The 21,715-nt window shown below is 52.8% G+C and overlaps 7 protein-coding genes across 7 annotated transcripts; 2 read left to right on the top strand and 5 right to left on the bottom strand.

Moving 5' to 3' along the window:
• Positions 1-3,359: 3,359 nt before the first annotated feature.
• On the top strand, positions 3,360-7,771 carry QC763_110810 (uncharacterized protein; the record flags this gene model as incomplete). The annotated part of the gene is given in 3 exon segments (XM_062907672.1): positions 3,360-3,595; positions 3,611-6,472; positions 6,526-7,771. 3 exon segments carry the CDS (start codon positions 3,360-3,362, stop codon positions 7,769-7,771), a joined length of 4,344 nt encoding a protein of 1,447 aa, XP_062770639.1.
• A 1,890-nt stretch (positions 7,772-9,661) lies between these two features.
• Positions 9,662-10,240, top strand: QC763_110805 (uncharacterized protein; the record flags this gene model as incomplete). Its single annotated transcript, XM_062907671.1, is given in 2 exon segments — positions 9,662-9,696; positions 9,715-10,240. The coding sequence occupies 2 exon segments, from the start codon at positions 9,662-9,664 to the stop codon at positions 10,238-10,240; spliced, it is 561 nt and encodes a 186-aa protein (XP_062770638.1).
• Positions 10,241-11,536: 1,296 nt separating this feature from the next.
• Positions 11,537-13,723, bottom strand: CYS3_1 (cystathionine gamma-lyase cys3). Its single transcript, XM_062907670.1, has 2 exons — positions 13,156-13,723; positions 11,537-13,089 (listed from the first exon to the last, which is right to left on the bottom strand). The coding sequence occupies exons 1-2, from the start codon at positions 13,617-13,619 to the stop codon at positions 11,946-11,948; spliced, it is 1,608 nt and encodes a 535-aa protein (XP_062770637.1). The 5' UTR covers positions 13,620-13,723; the 3' UTR covers positions 11,537-11,945.
• Positions 13,724-14,427: 704 nt separating this feature from the next.
• QC763_110790 (uncharacterized protein) lies at positions 14,428-15,735 on the bottom strand (the record flags this gene model as incomplete). The annotated part of the gene is made up of 2 exons (XM_062907669.1): positions 14,428-15,278; positions 15,393-15,735. 2 exons carry the CDS (start codon positions 15,733-15,735, stop codon positions 14,617-14,619), a joined length of 1,005 nt encoding a protein of 334 aa, XP_062770636.1. The 3' UTR covers positions 14,428-14,616.
• An 857-nt stretch (positions 15,736-16,592) lies between these two features.
• On the bottom strand, positions 16,593-16,981 carry QC763_0012760 (uncharacterized protein; the record flags this gene model as incomplete). Its single annotated transcript, XM_062905250.1, has 2 exons — positions 16,593-16,805; positions 16,925-16,981. 2 exons carry the CDS (start codon positions 16,979-16,981, stop codon positions 16,593-16,595), a joined length of 270 nt encoding a protein of 89 aa, XP_062770635.1.
• A 303-nt stretch (positions 16,982-17,284) lies between these two features.
• Positions 17,285-18,954, bottom strand: QC763_110780 (uncharacterized protein; the record flags this gene model as incomplete). Its single annotated transcript, XM_062907668.1, has 3 exons — positions 17,285-18,658; positions 18,721-18,743; positions 18,807-18,954. 3 exons carry the CDS (start codon positions 18,952-18,954, stop codon positions 17,285-17,287), a joined length of 1,545 nt encoding a protein of 514 aa, XP_062770634.1.
• Positions 18,955-20,230: 1,276 nt separating this feature from the next.
• Positions 20,231-20,914, bottom strand: QC763_110775 (uncharacterized protein; the record flags this gene model as incomplete). Its single annotated transcript, XM_062907667.1, has 2 exons — positions 20,231-20,772; positions 20,863-20,914. The coding sequence occupies 2 exons, from the start codon at positions 20,912-20,914 to the stop codon at positions 20,231-20,233; spliced, it is 594 nt and encodes a 197-aa protein (XP_062770633.1).
• Positions 20,915-21,715: the final 801 nt, after the last annotated feature.

Below are 21,715 nucleotides of genomic sequence, written 5' to 3'. Positions count from 1 at the left end.
ATCTCACTCAACAACGGCACGACCGATAAACCACCCTTGGTCGACGGTTAGGGGCAGTTGTCTACAACGGGATGGGGGCATAGCCATTCGTTTTTTTCAGGTTTAGGCGAGGTGTGAAGTGTCTCCGTACCTCCTTCAGACCTCGGAGAAATTCCCTGCTACACAAAGTTGAAGAGAAATGTCTAACACAGCCTTGTGAAAAACGACCCGACGGAAAGTGACTGAGAGTAATATCAAAGTGAAACGACGCCCCATCGTTGGAGTCCGTTACCTCAGCCAAGAAAAAGAAACCCTGAGACATGGCTGCTTTTCCTGAAGTTTTCTTCCGAGTTTTCCGTTGGACGTTACCGGTTTTATTGTTTATTGTGATGAACGGCCGCGCGTATCTTCAGTCTCATGTTGATGATGATGGCTTTTTTTTTTTTTGTTTTTTTTGGGCTTCAGGTTGTCTCACCTGGAGTGTTCACATTAGCTAGGTAGGTGATATGTGGGCGCACATAGGTCTACCTACCTATCTACCTACACCTCCCCCCCCACGAAAGATGGGCTGGTTGTCCGAACGCACGGCCCGGGAACACAACATGAAAGGAGCGGTAAGTTGTCGGGTATACGAGATGCAGTCCCAAGCCGAAACCTGCATGAGGAGTTTTTTGAGGATGGCGTGGACTCTACGCTTACAGCTCATGCGGTGTCCAGCGAGATGAGGACGTTATGCCTCAAGTTCTTTTTCACTTGCCCGTGATGGGTGACCAGATGTCAAGGTAACATTTTTCGGTAATCGTATCGATAATCGAGCTAGGGGGGTCTGTCATGATCAGGCGGACGGGCGGAAAGATGACCCCGAGGATCTGGTTGTGGCTTTGGCGCTATCGTGAGGGTCCATCGTGAATGGTAGGGCGGCGGTGTGTTGTTGGTTTCTTTTCTCTTCGCTTCTTTTTCTGGGCACACCCCCAAGAGATTTTCCTTTTTTTTCTCTTCTCATCTTTTTTTGCCGCCGGCGTGGCATGTGCAGGGCTAATGCAGGAGCGCGCTACCCGAATGTGGATGTCAACATCTGGACACCTCTTGGTAAAAAGGTTAGCGTGTCAGGAAGACACCTTCAGGATGGGAGCGCGCAGTTTAATTGTCTTGTGGTGAGACTTTTGGAGACGCGAGACCCCTTTCTTGGCCCCCTTTTTTCACCCGACAAGGCCACACTAAAATGGCTAATTGTCAACAACAGCTCCCGAATCTCCAGAACACGGCGCAAAGGCGGTTTCAGAAACCGAAGTCGAGCGATGCGGTCGATATACGGATGACCACAACCGCTTCTGCACTGCACACACTTGACGCGCTGTAACCTCTGGTGCATGACTTTCAGCTACCCAGTACCGTGGCTGTCGGCCAGCACATCGTGCTTCTAGGCTGAGCTGCCACCAGAGACTTTCATGTAGGGTTGGGAGCCAGTCTCTGCCAGTCAAACACCTAAATGTGGCGGGTGGTGCGTGACGTCGATGCATCTCTTGCAGCAAAAAAGAGGTGCAAGGCACTTTTACAGACGCGTCGCGCGTTTAATTGCTTGCCTACAAAAGAGTCTTAGTCTTGGTGATACATATGTAGGTCTCAGAACTTGGAAGCTTCTCAGTGGTTGCGGGAGCTGCCGTGCTGAATATTCCCCTTTTTATATCGTCAACTTCTTGACCGGGTTTCTAGAGGCCGTTTTTGGGCTTTTAGCAAGAGCTTATTTTCCCTGATTCCACACGTGGCGGTTGAGAATCCTGTTGAATGTTGGTTGAAGAAGGAAGATTAATCATCAATTCGGGCTACGACGTGGTGTTCATATCTGTTTCCGACCCATGCTGTCGGATTTTGTTTGATCGGCCCCCAATCCTGCCTTTCGTCATCGCTCCATTAAAGCTGCCGGGTTCCCGGCGGTGGCATCGATGTGACCTTGTGATTATCAGCCCTCAACGACACAATTCTCACAGACTCTTCACCGCGCATTATAAAGGTCGTCGATTGTGGTAAGGCGTGGTGGTGTCAGACTGATGTTCATGCTCGGGGTGGGGTAGCAAACATCTCGACTCGTTCAGCTGGACCAGCATCGCTGAGGTCTTTATGCCTTGGCATAAACTGTCATACCTGCCCGTACATGGTAGCCTTGTTCCCCGCCTCGGCTCTGGGGAAAAAAGATGCTTCTGGATTCGGGAGTCTGAATAGTTGGGTGATAAAACAACACAACCGGTGACCTCGAATTGACTTTGTAGAAATGGTGAGCGCTCGGCGAACGACTGGAGCTCAGGTCCATCGGTCTCCTGCACGGATCGGTCGCCCAGCCTCCTTGGTGCAGCCTCCAGGAACATCCCCTCTTCGGGGGCTACGGGGGCGTCGTTAGCGAACAGCACACCCGTATCCGTAGCCTCGGTGTGGCCGCCTCGTCTCCGTCCTATTTTCTTCTTTTTCACTCAAACCGCCTGTTCGTCTCGAGTGTTTCTTGAACCATCCGAGCGCAGGCACAGTGTTCCCGCTGAATGTTTCTGGATCAAGTTTGCTGTTTGAGAGAACATCTTGAAGTGAGGTAGCATCAACCAACAATGGAAGTCAATGGTTCAGTACACTACCCATACGAGGTGTTCCGGGGCCATCCCGCCGCATCTGCACGTACTTCTCCTAACTTGCAAGATCGACGACGTCAACAGCCTGCCACCCGAGTACGGTATAGTGGGCGCCAGGCTGGCCGCACTGGCCCATTGCTCGTCCCAATTTGCATCACTCTCCTGTCAAGCTGCCAAGTTCCCGTCCTGGTTGAGCGCGCGACTGACAATCTCCACTGGACCGTGGAGGTCGTGGAGTCGCGAGTCAAGCTGAGCCCAGCTTGTTCAAATGCAGCTTCGATATTAAATCGTGTCTGCCCTGATCTCGCCTGTCCGCCCGGGGCCTGCCCGCACTCGCTCGCAGCCGATCCTCAGCCTGTGATTTTTTTTTTTTTTCACTCTCTTCTTTCTGCTGTTGTACAATCGCCTGCACCTGCACCACGACTTTACGTTTACGTCTCTCGTTACGTCCAAGCTGCTCGCCCCGACCCGCCAAGGCTCGGATTCCCGTCATCTACACATCGCCGTCGCTGTTCTTTGTCTGACCGAGAGACACTCGAAAATCGCATAGCGTCGTCATCACCCCGTTACCGTTGATCAGCTCTGAGGAAGATTGGAAGAAGGACCATGTTTTGAAGGGGATTGGGGCAGATCGAAGGCAACAGAGTCGCAGTATTCCCTGACTGCGAGGGCTGCCAGCAGGTTTCTCCGGCATACACGGCACACCACCCCTGTTGACGAACCACTGCAATCCACAGAGTCGACGGCTTGTTTTGAGACAGAGCAATGGTTGGTCCGACACTGACCATGACGGCGCCCGCTGTGGACACCAGCACGCCATTGCCTTTTCACCGCTCACAGCGCTCACAAGGTTCACAACACTCACATTCTACACCACCACCACCTGCTAGGAGTAGCAGCAAAGAACAACCCCCGCTCAAGCTCGCCAGGCCCGATGCTACCTCGCGCCCGCCTGCCAACACCAACAAGGAACTTCCGAGCCTGCCCATGCCCGATCCCTCGTTTGACATTCCCTCGTTTGACATTCCCTCGTTCGATTTTGAATTTTCACCCGAGTTCAAGAGATCCTTCAGTTTCTGCAGCGACAAGATCGAAGCGTTGTCCATCCGCCCCGTGAAGCCCACCGCCACTGTCGTTACCGCTCCCGAGACGAGGCTATTGCCCATTGCATCCACTGAAGCTCGCGCCGAACCCACCAAGCAGCCAATACCACCCCGAACCTCGTCCAAAAACATCGACACCACCACCTATCACCGTAACAGCACCAGCACCGCGCCCACCGTGGCTGCTGCTCCGCGTGCCGAGAAGCACGGCCGTAGCCGGAGCAAATCAATGATTGACCGGCCGCTGTCGTGGCTGCCGAGCTCAAAGTCGACCCCCAACGTGCCGGCAACCCATGAGCTGTCCCAACGGGTGACCAAGAACAATGTGACTGTGTCGACCGACAATCTGGTGGAGGACAGCCAGCTTGAAAGGTCGAGGACGGTCGAGTCCTTTGCCAATTTTGCGAAAAAGTCTTGGATGACAAAGTCACGATCACCTTCACCGCCAACGACCCCAGAACGGCTTCGACATGAGACCCGCGAGCCTTCCACAGAAAGGAAAAAATCGCCTGTCAAGTCTAGGTTGACACTGCGAACCCGCGCACGTTCGGATTGTGATTCTTCCCAGGACGCTTCCGCCGAGCCACAGAGCAGCAGCAGCAGCAACAGTACAAGCCGCGTCTTCAGCCGTGCCAGTGTGTATCTGACGAGGATAAAACAAAAACCTCAAAGTGTGTTTTCTAGAACATCGTCCCCGCTCTCGCTTCCCGCCCCATCTTCTGTCAAGAGTTCGGAATCAAATGACTCTGATTCCGCCAGTGCTGCGACAGCCGCGCACAGCGTCAAGCCTGTCCCGGCCAAAACCACCCTTGCCCCGTCGAACCTCCCCAGATCTGCTGCTCTTGCCACCAACAATGCTTTTGCCCATGTCGAAGCAGCACCATCTCGCAGCTCTTCCCACCGGACTTCGTCACTAGAGTCGGATCTGGACACGGAAACCACTGCGACAACCAGCGCCTCTTCCGAAATTGCTTCCCAGGGCACAGCAGACACCAACATCACCATGCCACATCCGACATCCCGTGACCCTCTTTGGGGCACCTTCCGAACGCTAGATGGCGAGTTTGCCCGGTTCGCGGCGAGGCCTACCACCTCGGCGCGAATGGACGTTGTGCGAGGTGTGCTGGTGCCATTCTTGAAAAGTACCTCGCACCACCCTTCCAATTCGAGCAGATCGGTGTTGAGTTCCGAGGATTTTGACCGGCGAGCCACAGTTTTGAACAAGTGGTGGAATGGCCTCTTGTCGATGCTGGATGCCGGGCATTCGAGGCTGTTGGCGGGAGGATACGGGCTTGCTCCCGGCATCGCTGCGCTTGGCGTCCAGTTTCCAGTATTGCAGCCGGTTGCTGGTGTCGACAGGCCAACTCTGCTCGAGGCGGCCACCATGATCATGATGCGGCCAGAGTGGAGGACGTGTACCAGCCAGTTTCAGCCTTTGGCTGAGCGGTCTCCCGAAGAGAAGGTCCGAGCGAGGTCAAACACATCGTCCACCGTTGGCAGCGATGTGGACTCGCTGTTGACCGAGCCGGCCGAGCACAATGTGCGTACCATGTTTGTCAACAACTTGACGACACAGATGGCGCTGGTGGTGGAGAAAATGTCGCTCCGGCACGCCCCTCTGAGCTTAGTCAACTGGTGCGGCAAGGCGTGTGCTTATGCGTTCTTCTTCGTGCCCGGTGTCGCTGATGTTCTGGTGCGGCTTTGGGGTTTGAATGCCGACATTTTGCGAAGAGTCGCTGATGAGTTTGGTCTGCCGAGGCGGAGCAAGGGCGAGAGCGAGGATATTGTCGCGCTCTACCCCGAGCATCTGCACAAGCTGGGATGGTCGTCTGTCAAGACACTGGGCGACAAGCTGCGGCTTGCGGCTAAGCTGCCACTGATGCCAGCCAAGATCCCCTGGCACGGCCCTTGGGTGTCGAGATGGCGTGGTGGTGAGACGGATCTGTTTTTCATCTTTTGCAAGTACTTCCACGTGCTTTCTGAGCAGTTTGTTTTTGAGGGACTCCCGCTGGTCGAAAAGGCGCGGTCACCTGCCTTTGTCCTGGTCCACGCTCAAATCTTGTCGGTGTTGGATAGCACCATTCACCGACAGGCCTCGATCGATGCCATGCTGGGCCCTCCGATTTCTGACAGCATTCACGGCGCGGATGCTACTTTGACCGGCATCTCTGTGCCCAGCAATGTTCTGAAAGGGATGGATGAAAACCGGCTCATTGTCCTGCTCAAGGATGTGCTCTCAGAAGGCTCTGTTGGGGTGAATCACGAGATTAAGCATACCTTTGCCGAGGCTTTTGCTGCCATCTCGAAGGCGGCAGCGAAGAGGACACCACGATTCGACCAAGCTTCGTGTTTCATGCTGTGCGATTTTCTGGAGGAGATGCTGGTCACGCTGGATACATTCCAGAACACGGTGAACGGCAGCCCTGCAGGATCCCCGGCCGAAGAGATTGGCCAGCCGCGGTACCTGGAATTTGGCAGCACCGCCCCCTTTGTCAACTACATTGACTGGCCTTTCTGGCTCGAGGTGGGCAAGATGATGGCCGAGTCCAACAACACCATGTCTGAGATTAGGGTCCTCTCTTTCCTCTACTCGGTGTGGGACGCCATCACTTCTGATCCGGTGCGCAAGGAGACCTTGTGCACGGAGTGGCTGTTGACGGAGGAGTTCTTTGCCAAATTCTTCAACCATTGGTGCCCCATGGTTCGTGCTTACTACATGCGCCTGCTCTGCTGGCGGATCTGCAGGGACTCAGGCAGCGCCAGTGAGGTCAACAGGTAAGACGATAGCCATCCAAGCGTTGCAACAGGTGACTAACGGGACTCTGCAGCAAAATATTCCTGACTGTGTCGCAGCGGCTCAAGACTCTTTGGGCTCATTACCTTTGGCTCAAGGCTGATGCCGACATGAGGGGCAAGGTCCAGCCTTCTACGGCCCCTGCTCATCCCACGCCTGGCAAGCGGTTCTTGATCATTCGAACCGAGGTGCAGCCGCCACAGCCGTCCATGAAGCTCGGCTTCGACTCGTTTTCCAGCTCCTTCCCAGGGTCAGACCAGCTCGTGGATTATGCTGGTACGTTCGGGATCAACGGCGGAGATACCGTTGGTGGCATCAAGGATGATGGGGATGTGTCATCCTTCAAGAAGCGGCTGTCAATGTTGGGCAAGGTACTGCCATTCAGCTCGCAAAATGGTCGGGCCGTGGATCCCAAGCGCGCTTGGGACGAGGAGCTGGAACAAGCTCGCCGCGAGACAGCTGCTGCGCGGATGGGACCTCGCCAGGGACCTCCTCCGCCGCCAAAGAGACCTGGCCACCATGCCACCTTGTCTACCGACTCCATATCTACTACAGGTTCTGCGCCCGTTTACGAGGCCACCACCTATGTCTTTCGCTTTGCGCTCACATGGCAAACTGGACCGGGGGGGCAGCCAATGCCACTCGGTCCTACAAGAGACCGGATTCTGACCCGCCCTCGACTCCCTGCGCCTGCTCAGGCGAGAGTCAGCGCTCGCTCGGCGGCGATCAACGACGTGGGTAACTTTCAGAACGGCAGTCTTGTCTATCGCAGCGACAGCCCGCCTCCCGTTTCTCCCGGCCTGCCACCCGACACTAGGCGTGTGAGCGGTGCTTTGCAAACCGGTCTTATCAGTGAGGCTCGCAATGCTCGGCCATTGTCCATAGTGGAGGATACACCACGAAAGTCGATGGAGAGCTCCAAACGCCGGTACTCCCTCAGCATCAACGTCACGGCGGTTGCCTCGGACAGTGAGGATGAGAGATACAACAGGCCGTCTCCTCTTCGTCATATGAGCTTTGACGGCTACGAACGTGGTCCTTCGGTTGACATGATCAGGATGGCTCGGCCGCCCGCGCCAGCAATTCGTGCCGAGAAGCCCCTCGGCCCTTATGCCTCAGGGGCTGTGTACACAGGCCGAGCCCTCGCCGAGTGGGCGATCGTCATCAACGAATGCAACAGCTTTGTGGACCGCCGCCGGGACGAGGGTGTGCTCGGGTTGGCCGAGGTTGAGATTCCTATTCTTGGGGTCGATGGACTCGGGATGCGGCAGCGGGGTTAGTCGCCTCGTCCGCACAAGTCTGGCGACTGGAGATGGGCAGCTTTGTACCGGCATCCAACTGATTGCGGCTCGAGGCACTGAACAGCTTTTTGAACCATTCTACAATACCACACCATAATATGACATTCTTCCGATCATTCACGCCATTTACACCACCACCACCACCACCACCACCATCTACACAAACACATACGTGCATACACAGCACACATTTTCGAGAGATGTTCTTTTTTTTTCTTGTTCCATATCAGCATTTAGCGACTTTTGTTCTTTTCTTGAGCATTTTTTGTTTCATTATCAAGCCGCAAAAGTTTTTTCTGGTTTTTTTTTTGGAGCACAGATATTTCAACGTATATAAAGCCTCGCTTTTGGGGCCAGGGGGGTTTTGGGCATTCATACGAGCATTTGATTCTTTTACACATTATTTATAAGTTATACATTGTTTGGGCGTTTTTGGAAGGGGCTGCTCGGGCAAAGGGGGGAATATAAATTCGGCTGTTTAATTTTTCATGGAAGGGTCTGTAGGATTTGGATTTTATGTTTTATTATTAGATGGAGGGGAAGAAGGCCTACGCTTTTTTTTTGGTTTCTGGTCCTCAACTTAGGACTGGCGAATTGTATTGCTTAATGAAGTTTTCAACATACACACACAGACATACACACATACACACGCACACACACACATACACACACACACACATACACACACATACACACATACGCACACATATTTTGAGCGTGCACATGTGGGAAACGATTGTTTTTTTGTTTGCGTGGGTGTTTTTTGTTTGGTTGTGTTGCTGAGTTGGATGGTTTGATACCCACCAAGATACAAGTTGGTGTTTGATTTTCTGTCTTTTTTTCTTGCGTGCTGTGAGGTAGAGAGGGAAAACGCTTGGGGGGGGCTTTCAGGCCATCGTTGTTGATAATGCGGTAGTATGAATATCGGTTATGGGAGGATTGTGTGGATACTGTTTGGGAATTTGGAAGAAATCAAAACATATGGTTGCCGAACGTGATTGTGACAGAAGCTGCAAAACTTGGACGTGACGTGACGTGAGGTCGTGTTGTGTGTGTGTGTGTGTGTGTGTGTGTGTGTGTGTGTGTGTGTAAGTCGGGGAGTAGATTCCTGGGGTGTAGATTCCTTCCCTTTTCGGAAGGTGGGTCGGGGAATGGGGGTGGTTGAGTGGCTGGGCTGGGCTAGGCTGGGCTGGGTTGGCTGTAGATGCATAACGCAGCTCGAGTTCAGACTATGCTGCTGTCAGGGGAACTCGACGGGTGTCTGATGTCGACGTACATGAGAGGAAAGCATTGACAGCGCTAGGTCGTCTTGAATTTTTTTTTTTGGCCAGTTCGTCCGTCGTCCTGGCATGGCATGGAGATGGCCGCAGGGACGGGCGGATGATTTGTTGAGCGTAAGCAGAGCAGAGCAGAGCAGAGCAGAGCAGAGCAGAGCAGAGCAGAGCAGAGCAGAGCAGAGCAGAGCAGAGCAGAGCAGAGCAGAGCAGAGCAGAGCAGAGCAGAGCAGAGCAGAGCAGAGCAGAGCAGAGCAGAGCAGAGCAGAGCAGAGCAGAGCAGAGCAGAGCAGAGAGCAACTTCTGTGCGGTCGGTCTGAGAGTTTTGCTCATCACAGCTGTTGTGTGTTCGCAGCGACGGAAGGGTATTTGGTCCCATTGTTTTTCCACTTCACGGTGGTGTTTATTTTCTTTTTCATCTTGTACATATATTCTAGACTTGGGGGGGTGGGGTGGAGGGGCAAAGCAACCGACTATCTTTTTACCTTTTCGTCAGGGTTCATTTTTTTTTTTTCCCTTTCCAGGCCTGAAATCATTCTTATTTTATTTCCCACACTTTGTTGTTGTTATTTCTCATCCAAGAGTAAGAAGCAAGATGCCACCAGGCCGCTTCCCACACACCCTCCCCCTCCCCCTCCCCCGCCCCCGCCCCCGCCCCCGAAGCCGGAGAGGAAACCGCTTCTCCCTCCCGGCTTTTTATCTTCTCTTGGTCATCTGCATAATCTCCTGGACGGCAACCCACACGACGGCGTCGTGGGATTACACTACTTACAACAAACCCCACCATCATACACATCCCCAGAGGCACCATTCCCGGGATACGTACACGCCTTTTCCCGGCCGGGTTGTTCATGACCATCATCACGACAAAAGGAACGGGATGGTGGGGATGGGGCTTTTCGAAATGATGGGGAAGGCGAGGGGGCAGGGGGTGGCTGTGACAAGGCCGCTAGGGCCAGTTTCTGGAAATGCTGTTAGGAAGAATAAGGGTGGTGGTAATAGGGATGCTCACAGTAGTGGAGGAGGAGGAGGAGGAGGGCGGAGGTATGGAGTTGTGAGGTTAGATGATGCGGTTAGCTTGCCTGTGGGGGAGATGGTGGATGATGGGAAGGGGGGGGAGGAGTTGAAGAGGGGGAGGATGGTTTTTGTGGAGGAGGCGGTGGTGGATGAGTGATGGAGGGTGGTGAAGTCGGAAGGTGGATGGGTAATGTGTTGGAGGGGATTGAAATGGCCCAGGGGGCAAACCGTGGATGAAAAATATGATGGATAGTTGATGTGTGTTCAATGAAATGGGTTGGTCAGTGAGATGAGGTCGAGCTGTAGGGCAAGTCGTAAAGTTAATAATAATAATGTCAAATGATGAGACTAACAAATGGCAACGAGAAGTCGACAGGCAAGCCGCAATTACTGTACTTGCATGGTTGGGACTGGAACCGAATCGCATCCTTCCCTACGACCACAACCACAGTATATATACCACCTTCCTCACCTACCTTCCAACAGCAGCCCTGAAATCTTGACTAGGGTGCCACTTCGTGGTCAGAACAAATGGTCAAGGTGGAGGGAGCTGCTGTTAACTCCCCCCCACCGGGGGGGTTTGCAACCGATAGCTCCCGAGTTAGATCCGAAGTAAAACCACCGGGGTTTTTGTAGTCGGTCACCTCTCCCAGACACCGGTCTGGGTGGGTTTGGCCGGTGAGATTTTTGCTTTTCTTCCAGCCCTGCTTACTTCCATATCCTTTTTGCAACTTTGCTCTTACACTCAAGACCTTGGTCATGAGCAGTTGATTCCCCTGCCTGAATAATGCGACTTTGACATCCATCATCAAGACTTAAAGTCGAAAGCTCCAGTCAGACTTCAAAAAACCTGCTGTGTTTGCCTTTACCATGAACCGCCTGGCCCAGAATTTGACTTCAGCAATACTGACTGGACCACAATAGAGTCTACCTTACCTTATACAGGCACAGCCACACCGGACCTGCACTTCGAGAGTCGAAGAAATACATCGACCCGTTCCGTTCCGCATCGCAATATCCTTTGAGATTTCGATTAAACAACTAACTAGGTACCCTCATAGCACCAAGTACTCACCGAAACAAAGAACCCTCACGCTGGCAGCTTGTGCTACAAAACTGTTAGGATAGATATAGGCACTCGAACTGTTCTTATCATATTTCCCCACTGGCAATCCAATTCTGAGCTGAAAGCATAATAATAACTCTTATTAAAAGTCTTGAAGCAACAACATCTACACAGTTTGGTGTTAGTATACAGAGATGCTATTCCTCGGTATGGCATGATAGTAAGCTCGGCTTAGGAAATACTTCGTACAACCAAAGTGAGACATGGCAGCTTTGGGGTGTGCGAAACAAATACATAACACACATTACTTAAAAACCACCTTGACTATCTGCTGATAGCCTGAAACCATAACTTCAGAGTAGTATTTGTTATTCGCAAAAAAAAAAACCATCCAAGAACCCACCGATTATAGCAAGAGATAGAAAGAATCGACGCAGTCCGTCTCCGAACTACCGCCAATATGAGCCACATGTAGACCTGCTTATCAGAACAATGAACATTGTCCATATAACCCCATCACATCATGTATACCCAACAAAAGTGCCCAACAACGCCAGAAGCCGCAGCCCCATCACAGCTTTGATATTGAAAAAGAATTTTGCCTTGAAAAAATCAAGATAGCAAGCAATACCAAGAAAGCGCTAATGTCTATCGTGAAATGCTAATGCCCCAAAGCCAAACTCCTATCCGAAATACGCCTATGCCCCTCTATGTCCCCCGAAGCCATATCCCGTGTCCCCCTTTCCGCTCGTTTTTCAATTTTCCCACTTTTCTATCTTTTACTTTTTATTCCTGTTTAGTGACCGTTGACACCATTGGTACCGTTGCCGTTGGAAGTCTCGGCAACAGCACGCTCAAGAGCCTGGAGAACATCGTTCTTGAGGTCCTCGGCATCCTCAACACCGCAGCTGAGACGGACAAGGTCGTCAAAGACACCAACAGCCTCACGCTGCTCCTTAGGAATACCAGCGTGGGTCATGCTGCTTGGCACCTCGCACAAGCTTTCGACACCGCCCAGGGACTCGGCAAGTGTAAAGATTCTGGTCAGCTGGCAGAAACGCTCGGCCGCGGCGTGACCCCCACGGATGCGGAATGACAGCATGCCGCCACCCATGCCGTTGCGGTGCTGCTTCTTGGCGATGGCGCGATGCGGGTGAGAGTCGAGACCGGGGTAGTTGACCGCGATGACGTGGGGGCTGGCCTCCAGGGCGTGGCCGACAGCCGTCGCATTGGTTGTGGCCTCGCGGGCACGCAGGTGCAGAGTCTTAGCTCCACGGTGGGCAAGCCACGAGTCAAACGCCGAGGGGATGGCGCCGATGGCGTTCTGCAGGAACGAGAGCCTCTTGAAGAGCTCCTCGCTGTTGAAGGCGGCGACACCCATGACGACGTCGCTGTGGCCGTTGATGTACTTAGTGACACTGTGCACCACAATATCGGCGCCGTGATCAAGAGGGTTCTGGATGTAAGGGCTCAGGAAGGTGTTGTCGACAACAACCATGATGCCGTGCTCGTGGGCAGCAGTCGCGACGGCGCGGATGTCGACGAGACGGAGGGTAGGGTTGCTGGGAGTCTCGATCCATACCAGCTTGGTGGCAGGGGTGATGTGCTCGCGGATGTCAACCTCGATCTCAGGGGTGAAGGTGACCTTCACACCGTGGGCCTTGGCAACCTGGGTGAAGTAACGGTGGGTGCCGCCATAGACGTCGGAGACAGAGATGACGTGCGAGCCAGAGGCAAGCGACTGGAGGATCACGGCAGTGGTGGCGCTACCGGAAGAGAAGGCGAGGGCATGCTTGGCGTTCTCGAGGGCCGCCACCATGTCCTCAAAGTTTTTGCGATTAGGGTTAGAGGACCTAGAGTACTCATACTCGCCAACCGGTTGGCCGACGGCCGTTTGCGCAAAGGTCGTCGAAAGGGAGATGGCGGGGATCACGGCACCGCTGTGAGCACACTATTAGTTGGAGGATTGGGGAGAAGAAGAAGAAGAAGAGGGGGGGGACACATACGTGCTGGGATCGTGCTCAGAGCCGGCGTGGACGGCTCTGGTGCCAAAGCCCGACGAGGGGGAAGAGGCCCTTGGTGGTGTCGTGATAGTCATCCTGTACGTTTTGTTGGTTGGGGAGTGTGAGCCTCTGGTGGTGATGTAGGGGAAGCGTGGGGGCACGTTTAATAGTAGAGGCGTTGGGTGATTTTTATAAAAATCGCGACATCGACCCTGCGGGCTTAAAATAAAAAACACTGTGGGATTCCGAAACTGAGCCGACCTGGCACACCTTGCTCCAGCTGATGCTTGTTGGAGGGCTCGCTTTGAAATCAGCGAAAAAGAGGTGCCCCTCCTGTTGCCAAGCCGAGACAGTGGAGATCTTGGCAGATCTCGAAGGAGTGGTTCCTTCGAGCTTCCTTGAAAGAAGTAGTCGAGAAGACGCAAAGACAGGCTAAACAAAGGGCTGACCACGTGAAATCGCGCCATTGAGTGACGCTTATGGAGGACGTGGATATCTCCCTGCCTTTCATGGCGGAAACCAAAGGGTCCGTACCGCAGCAAGCCGTCTTCTACCGCGCTTCTGGTCGGATCGGATGATGATGCCACTGCACCCGAAAACCTGGGGATGGAGGGGCAATCTTTTTCTGACTGAAGAGCGCACGGGCCACTCTTATGCAAGTAACTGCATAATCTCTTGCTTATCATTCACACTGTGACTCTGCCATCTCTTCCAGAATTCCCTATATTATTCCAAATTGCTTGCTAATCAGGTCTTAGACTTATCATCTAGATACACACCAAAAGTCTAAAGACCACAAAGGCGCAGTTACTATGTGCCTGACCGACCTTGCCGCTCAAACCTCTTGCCACACCACCAGTCACCAAAGTCCAACTTTCAACAGTTACCAATCGACAAGACCATTGTATAGACATGAGCTAGGTGGCTGACCACATGATGAAAGAAATAGGGTCTTTGTCTGCGACTACATCAAAGCTATTGTGCCACCGCTCCTTTCACCAACCTCTTCATTGCGAGAATGTCCCGAGATTGGCTAATCCTCCCGAGCTTTACGTATCGCATTCCTGCTGACCGAGGTCGCGGTCCGAGACTTTTGATAGTACTTGTGTACTTGTGGAGAGCATGCCGTCTTCCCGTTTCGTCACATCGGCGCGCTTCAGATTCTGCGAGCTAATGTATATGGGGAAAGAGACGTTTAACTCCTGCTCATAGGGCTCTAGCTCATCGGACGCAAAGATTCTTATGTACATTATCTTGCCATTATGGGAAGCGCGGCAATAGAAAACAGGATTACAGGTTTGAAAGCTGACCATCACAACACATTCTAGGGTACTCTAAAATTCTCCTCATACATCATATCTAAACCCAGCTTTTGTCTTCTAGTCATCTAAAGCAAAAACCCAGGTATCCCAGATCCCAAAACTCCACGCTAATGTTGTCATCATCATCACTTCCCCTTTCCCCTTAAACCATCACCCCCATCTCCCCCTTCTCTTCCCGCCCCTCCCTCTTCCTACTTTCCTCCCCCTCAACACCAAACCACATCCCCGTCACCACCCCCTTCCCCCCAGCACTAACAAACAACGCAACCGCACTCCCCACCCTCTTGAAAATCACCGCCCCCACCAACGTCCCCAAAATCAAACTCCCCAAAAACATCAACCTCCTATTCCTCCCCCTATTTTTCACCCTCATCAAATCAGGATCAATCACCAAATCCAACCACGCCGCCGTCGCCATCGCCGTGCTAATCTCGGTCATCTTCAAACTCCTACTCACCACAACCTGCGATCCCGCAGCAGTGGCAAGAAACCCAATCGCCAGGAGGGTTCGTGTACCCTGGGGCTCGACCCCCTTCTTGTACTGCAGGACAGCAGTCGCAAAGACGAGGCAGGTCTGGATGAGATTGCAGATTATGATGTACAAGCGGCGGCGGGGGCCGATGATGTGCCCGAGCTGGCCGGTGAGGTAGGCGGCCGCGAGGAAGAAGCCCAGGGCGACGGCGATGTTGGAGGTGACAAACATCTCGCCGTTCATCTCGGGGAGGATGATGGCTAGGACGAGGAAGACGGTGTTGCCTGTTTGGTTGGAGGCGAAGCAGTGGAAGTCGGGGAAGGAGACTGCGTCTAATAGGGGAACAGAGTTAGCAAGGGGGTGGGAGGAGGATAGGTGGGGGGATGGGTAAGGGGAGATATATGATGTGGGCAAGGTGACTTAGCGGGGACCGGGGGAAAACTAACCTTGTAAACCGATGCAGAATGTTAAAAGCGTAAGTTGGATCTCGGCAAAGGCGGTGGGTTTGATGTCTTGATTGAGGTAGTTCCAAAGTTTGGAAGCCGTGAGGAGGGTTTTTGGTGGTGGTGGTGGTGGGGGGTCGTTGGTGGGTGTTTCGACTTCGGCCTCGGTGGTGGAGGATGAAGACGAGATAGGTTCTTGTTGTCTTTGAGGATCCATCATCGTCTCTGTAGGTCGTGATGGCGGTGGGGTTTGATAATTCTGAGCTTTCATAATCTCGTTATTCGACCCTCTATCCGGCCCAACAATATGCGGTACGCAAGGTAAAGAGCAAGGCGTTGTTGTCATTGTATAACATCCAATTTTACTCCTTCATACAAGATCGAGATGTCTTCAATGGTATGTTCAAGATTCGCTGGTCTCGAGGTCTGTATCTCACAAAGATGAACAAAACAGGAGGTCCCCTTCTACTTATCTACATCCCCCAACCCGTCCACCGATTCCCCCGATCTGGAGAAGAAAAAAACCAGTGACTCCTTCCCTGAATTTTCCACCCGCCGCTGCTTCGGGAAGGGTTACACTTTTCCATCGGTGCGGGTCCCCTATCCATAGTGTAGTCCGCCATGTGCCGTTCCCGCAAAACTCCACCACCGACAACCGATCCAGTTCGTCTCTTTCCCTATCTCTCCACAAGGGGTGTTCCAGACTTTTTCCAAACCGGCCTTCAACATCACTTGCGATAGCTCTCGACTATCTTACCGTCTAACGATACAATATGTGCTATCCTGTGTGATGAAACCCCCGACTCAAACCTCCGACTAACCCCCGACTTCTCCCCCCCTTTCCCCCCAAGCGTAAACTGCCACATGTGACCACCCAAAAACTCCCATGCCAATTCCGTCATGGCATTTCCCGACCGCTCGGTTCCTTCCTTGACTCGAACTCGATGGTTGCGGGTCTGCCTTAGCGTGACATATCACACATTTGCGCTACGGACCAGTCCGTTCCCCACAACTTTCATTCCCGGCACGGCAAAAGTGGGGCGGTTCTCGGGAGGTAGTGGGCCTTCGAAGCCGGAGCGGCTGTCGGTGCCGATAGCCGGGCCGGTCGGAGAGTTAGGGTTCGGGTTGGTTATGTAAAGGGGCGAGGTTGTGTGTCAAAAAGGACATAGACTGTGCGTATATGTAACATCGTGACCACCTACGCTATGTTGCCAAGGAGTTTGTTGTGCAGATTTTCGGTGTGGAAGGGTCAGATAAGGGGTGGGTGTTTTCTTCCGATGGTTGCCGCCGGTCGAGAGAGTACGGAAGGTTGTTTCGTGCAAGTGACCGCCGGGTGCGATATCCGACACCGCCCCGGTTGGGGTAGTATCGTGAGATGCTGGGGGGGGGCAACACACCGGTAAACTTGGCGGAGGACTGGCGGTTGGTTGGTTGTCAGTTGTCCGGTGGTGACTGTTGTTCCTGGGGTTGGTTGTTCGATGACAAGTTCCGAGTGTTTGACGGATGTGTTGTTCCAAGGATAGATACCTACCTACCTGCCAAGATCTGTGTGTCCGGGACAGGGCCTGGAACAGACAGTCAGTGTAAGTCATCCTCAGAATCAGTTACACTTCGTAGCTCTCGACCAGGTTTGATCAAGACAGCTGAACGTCATTCATGCTCTGATGTTCATCGCGTTGCAATGGAGTCTTTGGCAAATGGTGCCACAACACATTGATATCGTTCGTCAAGAGCAATGTAAACTCGATATGGTCTTTTAATTCCACGCTTACAACCCCCTATCCCAGATTCCAGCCCCGTAACCCGCCATGTTTGTTTTACCCAACCCAGAACACCAAAACACCACGCTAAAAGAGAGTCCCATCCGTAAACCAATTCACGACCCATATTCCCATCTAATGCCCCCCAACCTGCCCCCTCGGCAGCGGCCTGATCCAACTCACCCCCAAAGCGATCCCAAGATTAACAACCCCAATCACCCAAAACCCCCTCGCATACCCCTTCCCCCCATCCATAAACCTAAATACAACCGCAAACACCACCCCGCCCAAGTTCCCACCCGCCCCCGTCAACCCCGACAAAATCCCATTCGCAAATGGATGCACGTGCGGCACCAAGCTGAAATTCGCACCATTCCCCGCCTCCAAAAAAACCGCCATCACCGCGACCAATCCAAACATCACCCCCTGATCCCTCGGGTCCAAAACCCCAATCACGATTAACAGCACCCCAGTGACAGCACCACAAACCACGATCCACATCTTCTTCAACCACAGCGAGCGTCCAAAATAATTGTACAAAATATCAGACACAATACCCCCAAGAGGGCGCGTAACAAAATTGAGAAACCCAAAAATGGCAGCATAGTTCGACGCAGCCGTCTGCCCGAGCGAAGGAAAATTCTTGACGTAATAAGACGCCAGGATGGCATTGATCGCCAGCTCCGACCCAAAAGAGCACGAGTACGTCAAGATGTGAAAAATCGTCTGCGGGGAGCGCGCGACCTGGAGAGCCTCCTTCAGTGTCGGCTTTTGGACAATCTCCCCCTGGGCAGTCTGGATCATCTCCGTCTTTGAAAGTTGCGCCTCGTGGTCAAACGCGGCTGAAGTCTTCCGTTCAATCTTCAGGTCAACCTTCTCGTGGTTGCTGTCTGGTGGGGTGGAAGGCAACCGGTCGGTGATGGCGCCGGGAATGTCGACGATCGTCTCATCGATGCCGTGGGCGTGAAGGTTCTCCTTTGCTTGGAGGTGACGGTCGGCCCACTTGCCGGTGGGGGTGTCGGGGCAGAGGAGAAGGAGGGCAGCCCCCGTTGCGATGACCATGACAAGAGGGATGATGAACGTCAGCCGCCAGGATTGGCCCGGGGAGCGGCCGCTGGCGACAAAGGCGTCGTAGACGGCGGGCATGATGAAGTAGGTGATGCCGCCTCCCGCGTTGCCGAAGCCGCCGGTCAGGGCGTTGGCCGTGCCGACGATGTTCTTGTCGAAAAAGCCGGTTGACCAGACTTGGCAGGGGACAAAAGAGCCGCCGAGAATGCCGATGAAGAAGCGGGAGATGTAGAGCCCGTTGATGTTTTGCACTAGAGGGGCCAAGCCGAGGGGAATGGCGCCGACGAGGAGAAGGCCGCCAAAGACTTTGCGGGGACCGAATTGATCGCATAATGGGCCGGCGATGACCCTGACGAGGAGGGTGGCTAGAAGAGAGACAATGTTGCTGTTGGCTACCTCAGCCGGTGAGAGGTTGAGGTCATATTTGATAGTATGTGTGAGCTATAGACGGCATCTGTTAGACTCCTACACCTCATTGATGCTATGAGAAGGTGTCATCATACCAATGGTGGGAATGTATACCAAGCTAAAGCACAGAAAGTTAGTACAGAATTGCCAGGTAGGTAGTAGCAGAATGACAGAAACTTACCCCAGAACGCGATCATGAAACCGAACCACGAGAAGAAGAACACCCGGCCGTAAACATTAACAGGGTTAAAGAAAGGTATCGCCCGCGCCTTTCGGTTAACGGGGTTAACCTCAGGGGCAGCGTAAAGGTGAGTGAGTTTGAGGCCCATGTTTCAAGCTAGCCCTTTTGCTGTAGATGAACTGATGCTCTCTAGCCAGGAACTAGTCTGAATGAGCCAGGCCAAGGTCTGGTCTTATACCTGTGAGCGTCCCTCACAAACTTGACGGATATACAACTTCCATACACACACAATCACGGCTCTTGGCTCACTCCCGAGCTCTCTCATATCGCACTCATATCACTACCGACAAACACAATGACGTTTCCACGGACTCGATCCGGAAACGCATGTTTGGCACCTTCAGCACGCTGAAAACAACGGGTAGGTGTGCATTCCCCAGATCTAGAACTTGGAAAACCCCCAAACGGGAGCCGCGCCACACCGCAGATCTTGATAAGAGGTCCAACGGGCCCTCTGAGTGGCCGGATATGCATGTCAAGAAAAGCCAGCCTCGAATCCGGAGATGCAAGTACCGTCCCTACGGTGGTAATCTGATCTCCATATATCTCAACAATTCCCGCTATACAAGCTTTTGTGGAGTCTGGGTTATTCTTCACCGGGAATACTGTCGACAAACCAGTATGACATCTCCTGTTTCTCCGTTCTTCCTTGGATTTTTTTCGAGTTTGAGTTTTCTTGCAGTTGTGTTCCGAAACCTCACCCAAAATCCTCCCTCCCAAGGGACCAACAACCTCAACACCATTGCCGTCCTTATCATACAAAGCCAAGAACCTCACAGACGCCCGCATTGGATATGACTTCATGAGGCTTGAACCGACGCTGCTCATTGCTTTGACAATTGCAATTGTAAAGATGCGATTGGAGCGACCGGGTTGTGTGGGTTATCTCTGCTCCTGCAGCTCTCGACGGGGACGAAGATAAGGGTGTTCCTGGTCCAAAGCAACCTCTCGGAGCTCGCGCGCGGCAGTGAAAGCACACCCTCTTCCCATCTCCGCGGGCTGCGAGCCTGCGGCTGGAACAGTCGTCAGATAAGGATTTTATGGGGAAGCTGATTGCGTCGTCCAAGGTCTGCGGTTGAAAATGGAACCTCAGGGGGGGACCGTGCCAAGAACACCAAGATCGGGTCGCCCCCACGCCATTCCCCACACCATCTTCATATCTCGCAGCGGAAGAATATTTGAGCGAGCCCCTGAATCCAACGACATCTGCCAAGATTGTTTTCTGTTTTCCTTTTTGAGAACATAAGCGCTCTAGTCAACCTGTCAGCATCACGAAATAGCTCACTTGCAGGTGACATAGGGGAACTTACATTTTATATGTGTTTGCTTCGATCAAGCTGTGGTCCATATTTTCTTCTGCAAGTTTACTGGTCGTCTTCACCACCAAATTCCATTCCTTCAAAAACATTGAGGAAGAAGTCCTGCAGCCCATTTTTGACAAAGGCGGCAAAGTCCCAAGGATCAGGAGATATCTTCTCCATCGAGCCATTCCAGAGGTACATGTCTGCCGCTACTGACTGATCGGTAGCGATGTGAACCTGGACGGGAACGCACTTGTATGCCTCTCCTTCACTTTCGAAGTTGTCGAGTTTCCGACGTTGAGACGTGGTAGCTGGTGTGAGGAGGCAGCCCTGGATCGAGGCATTTGGGTCTTTGGAGGCAATTGCCGCGGGATGCTGGGTGTAACCACTGCCGAAGTATAATGAACGCCGCTCATATCCCTTGACGGTTGCAGGTTGCAGCATGGGGAGTATTTTGTCGACGTCGGGGGCGGTCTCATCTGATTCCCGGAGGAGCATGGCAAGCAGCTCTGGAGCACACAAGTTGCCGTAAACGAAGAGGGGTCTTGGCGTGGTTGCCATTGTGGGTTTTGGGGTCGGCTTGGTGATAATGCGTGGTGAATGCGCTACCAAGGATTGGTTGGGAGAGTCTTGTAATGGGAAGATTCAGGTCAAAAGGCCAAGGTGAACTTACTTTGACTTTAATGGGCAGACACGGTGAGTCAAAATCAGCCTCCACCAAACCGACAGCAAAAAGACAGGCAGCATCTACAACAGCGAAACCTTATTACGCCAATATTTAACAACACACGTGTGGTTGAATCTTTTACAGGAGGAAAAAATGCTGGTTGACTGTGATGACCGATGATGATAGCAGGACACCAAGCGGAGGGCTTAGTCGGTAGATGTTGGATCAGACAATACGACAGAAGCACGACAACCACACAAAGCACCATGTCAATCCTAGAACAACTCATGGATAGCAGATTTTATTACCACCAACTACAGATGCGTCTCTGCGTTGGCCCTGCTACGCTTGCAACCGGTTACCAAGCGACAACACGAGGGGGTGCAGCGTCCGGCTTTGTCGCTCGTGCTGGGGGGACATTGGGTGGACTTCCACCATGAAAAAGCCAAAAAAAGCAACGCCGAGAGGTATCTAGATACAAACAGAAAAAAGCCAACAGAAAACAAGAAAGCCAAACGCTGAGAGCCAGCGCTAATTACAAGAGCAAAACAACAAAGAAACCCACCAAACAAAAACGAATGCCAACCAAGTCAGAAAACAATCCAAACAACCATCTCAAAAACAAAGGCCGCCTCCTTCTCCATCGCCAATACCACCAACAAAAGACAGACACCTACCAAAACCACCACAACAAACGACAGACACCCAACCGAAATCATCAACAAGAGAAAGACATGACTCAAAATCACTCCTCCCAACGTACCTCCCTGATCGTCTTGAGTTTCGGACGGTACTTCGGGATTACTCGACACTCGCGATCGCGTCGTTCCCGCCCGACTCGTTCCCAGTGCCGCGCCACCTTCAACAGCCCCAAAAGATCT

This window comes from Podospora pseudopauciseta, chromosome 1, assembly GCF_035222475.1.
Source record: "Podospora pseudopauciseta strain CBS 411.78 chromosome 1, whole genome shotgun sequence".
Lineage (NCBI taxonomy): Eukaryota > Fungi > Ascomycota > Sordariomycetes > Sordariales > Podosporaceae > Podospora > Podospora pseudopauciseta.
The sequence above is the reverse complement of the archived record's forward strand: the minus strand, read 5'-3'. Positions and strand labels throughout refer to the sequence as shown.

Excerpts from the sequence above, each read along its gene's own strand:
- CYS3_1 (XM_062907670.1), bottom strand. The coding sequence starts at position 13,619 with ATGGCGCGATTTCACGTGGTCAGCCCTTTGTTTAGCCTGTCTTTGCGT. Across the intron at positions 13,090-13,155 it reads TCTGAGCACGATCCCAGCAC|CGGTGCCGTGATCCCCGCCA; the intron begins GTATGTGTCCCC and ends GTGTGCTCACAG.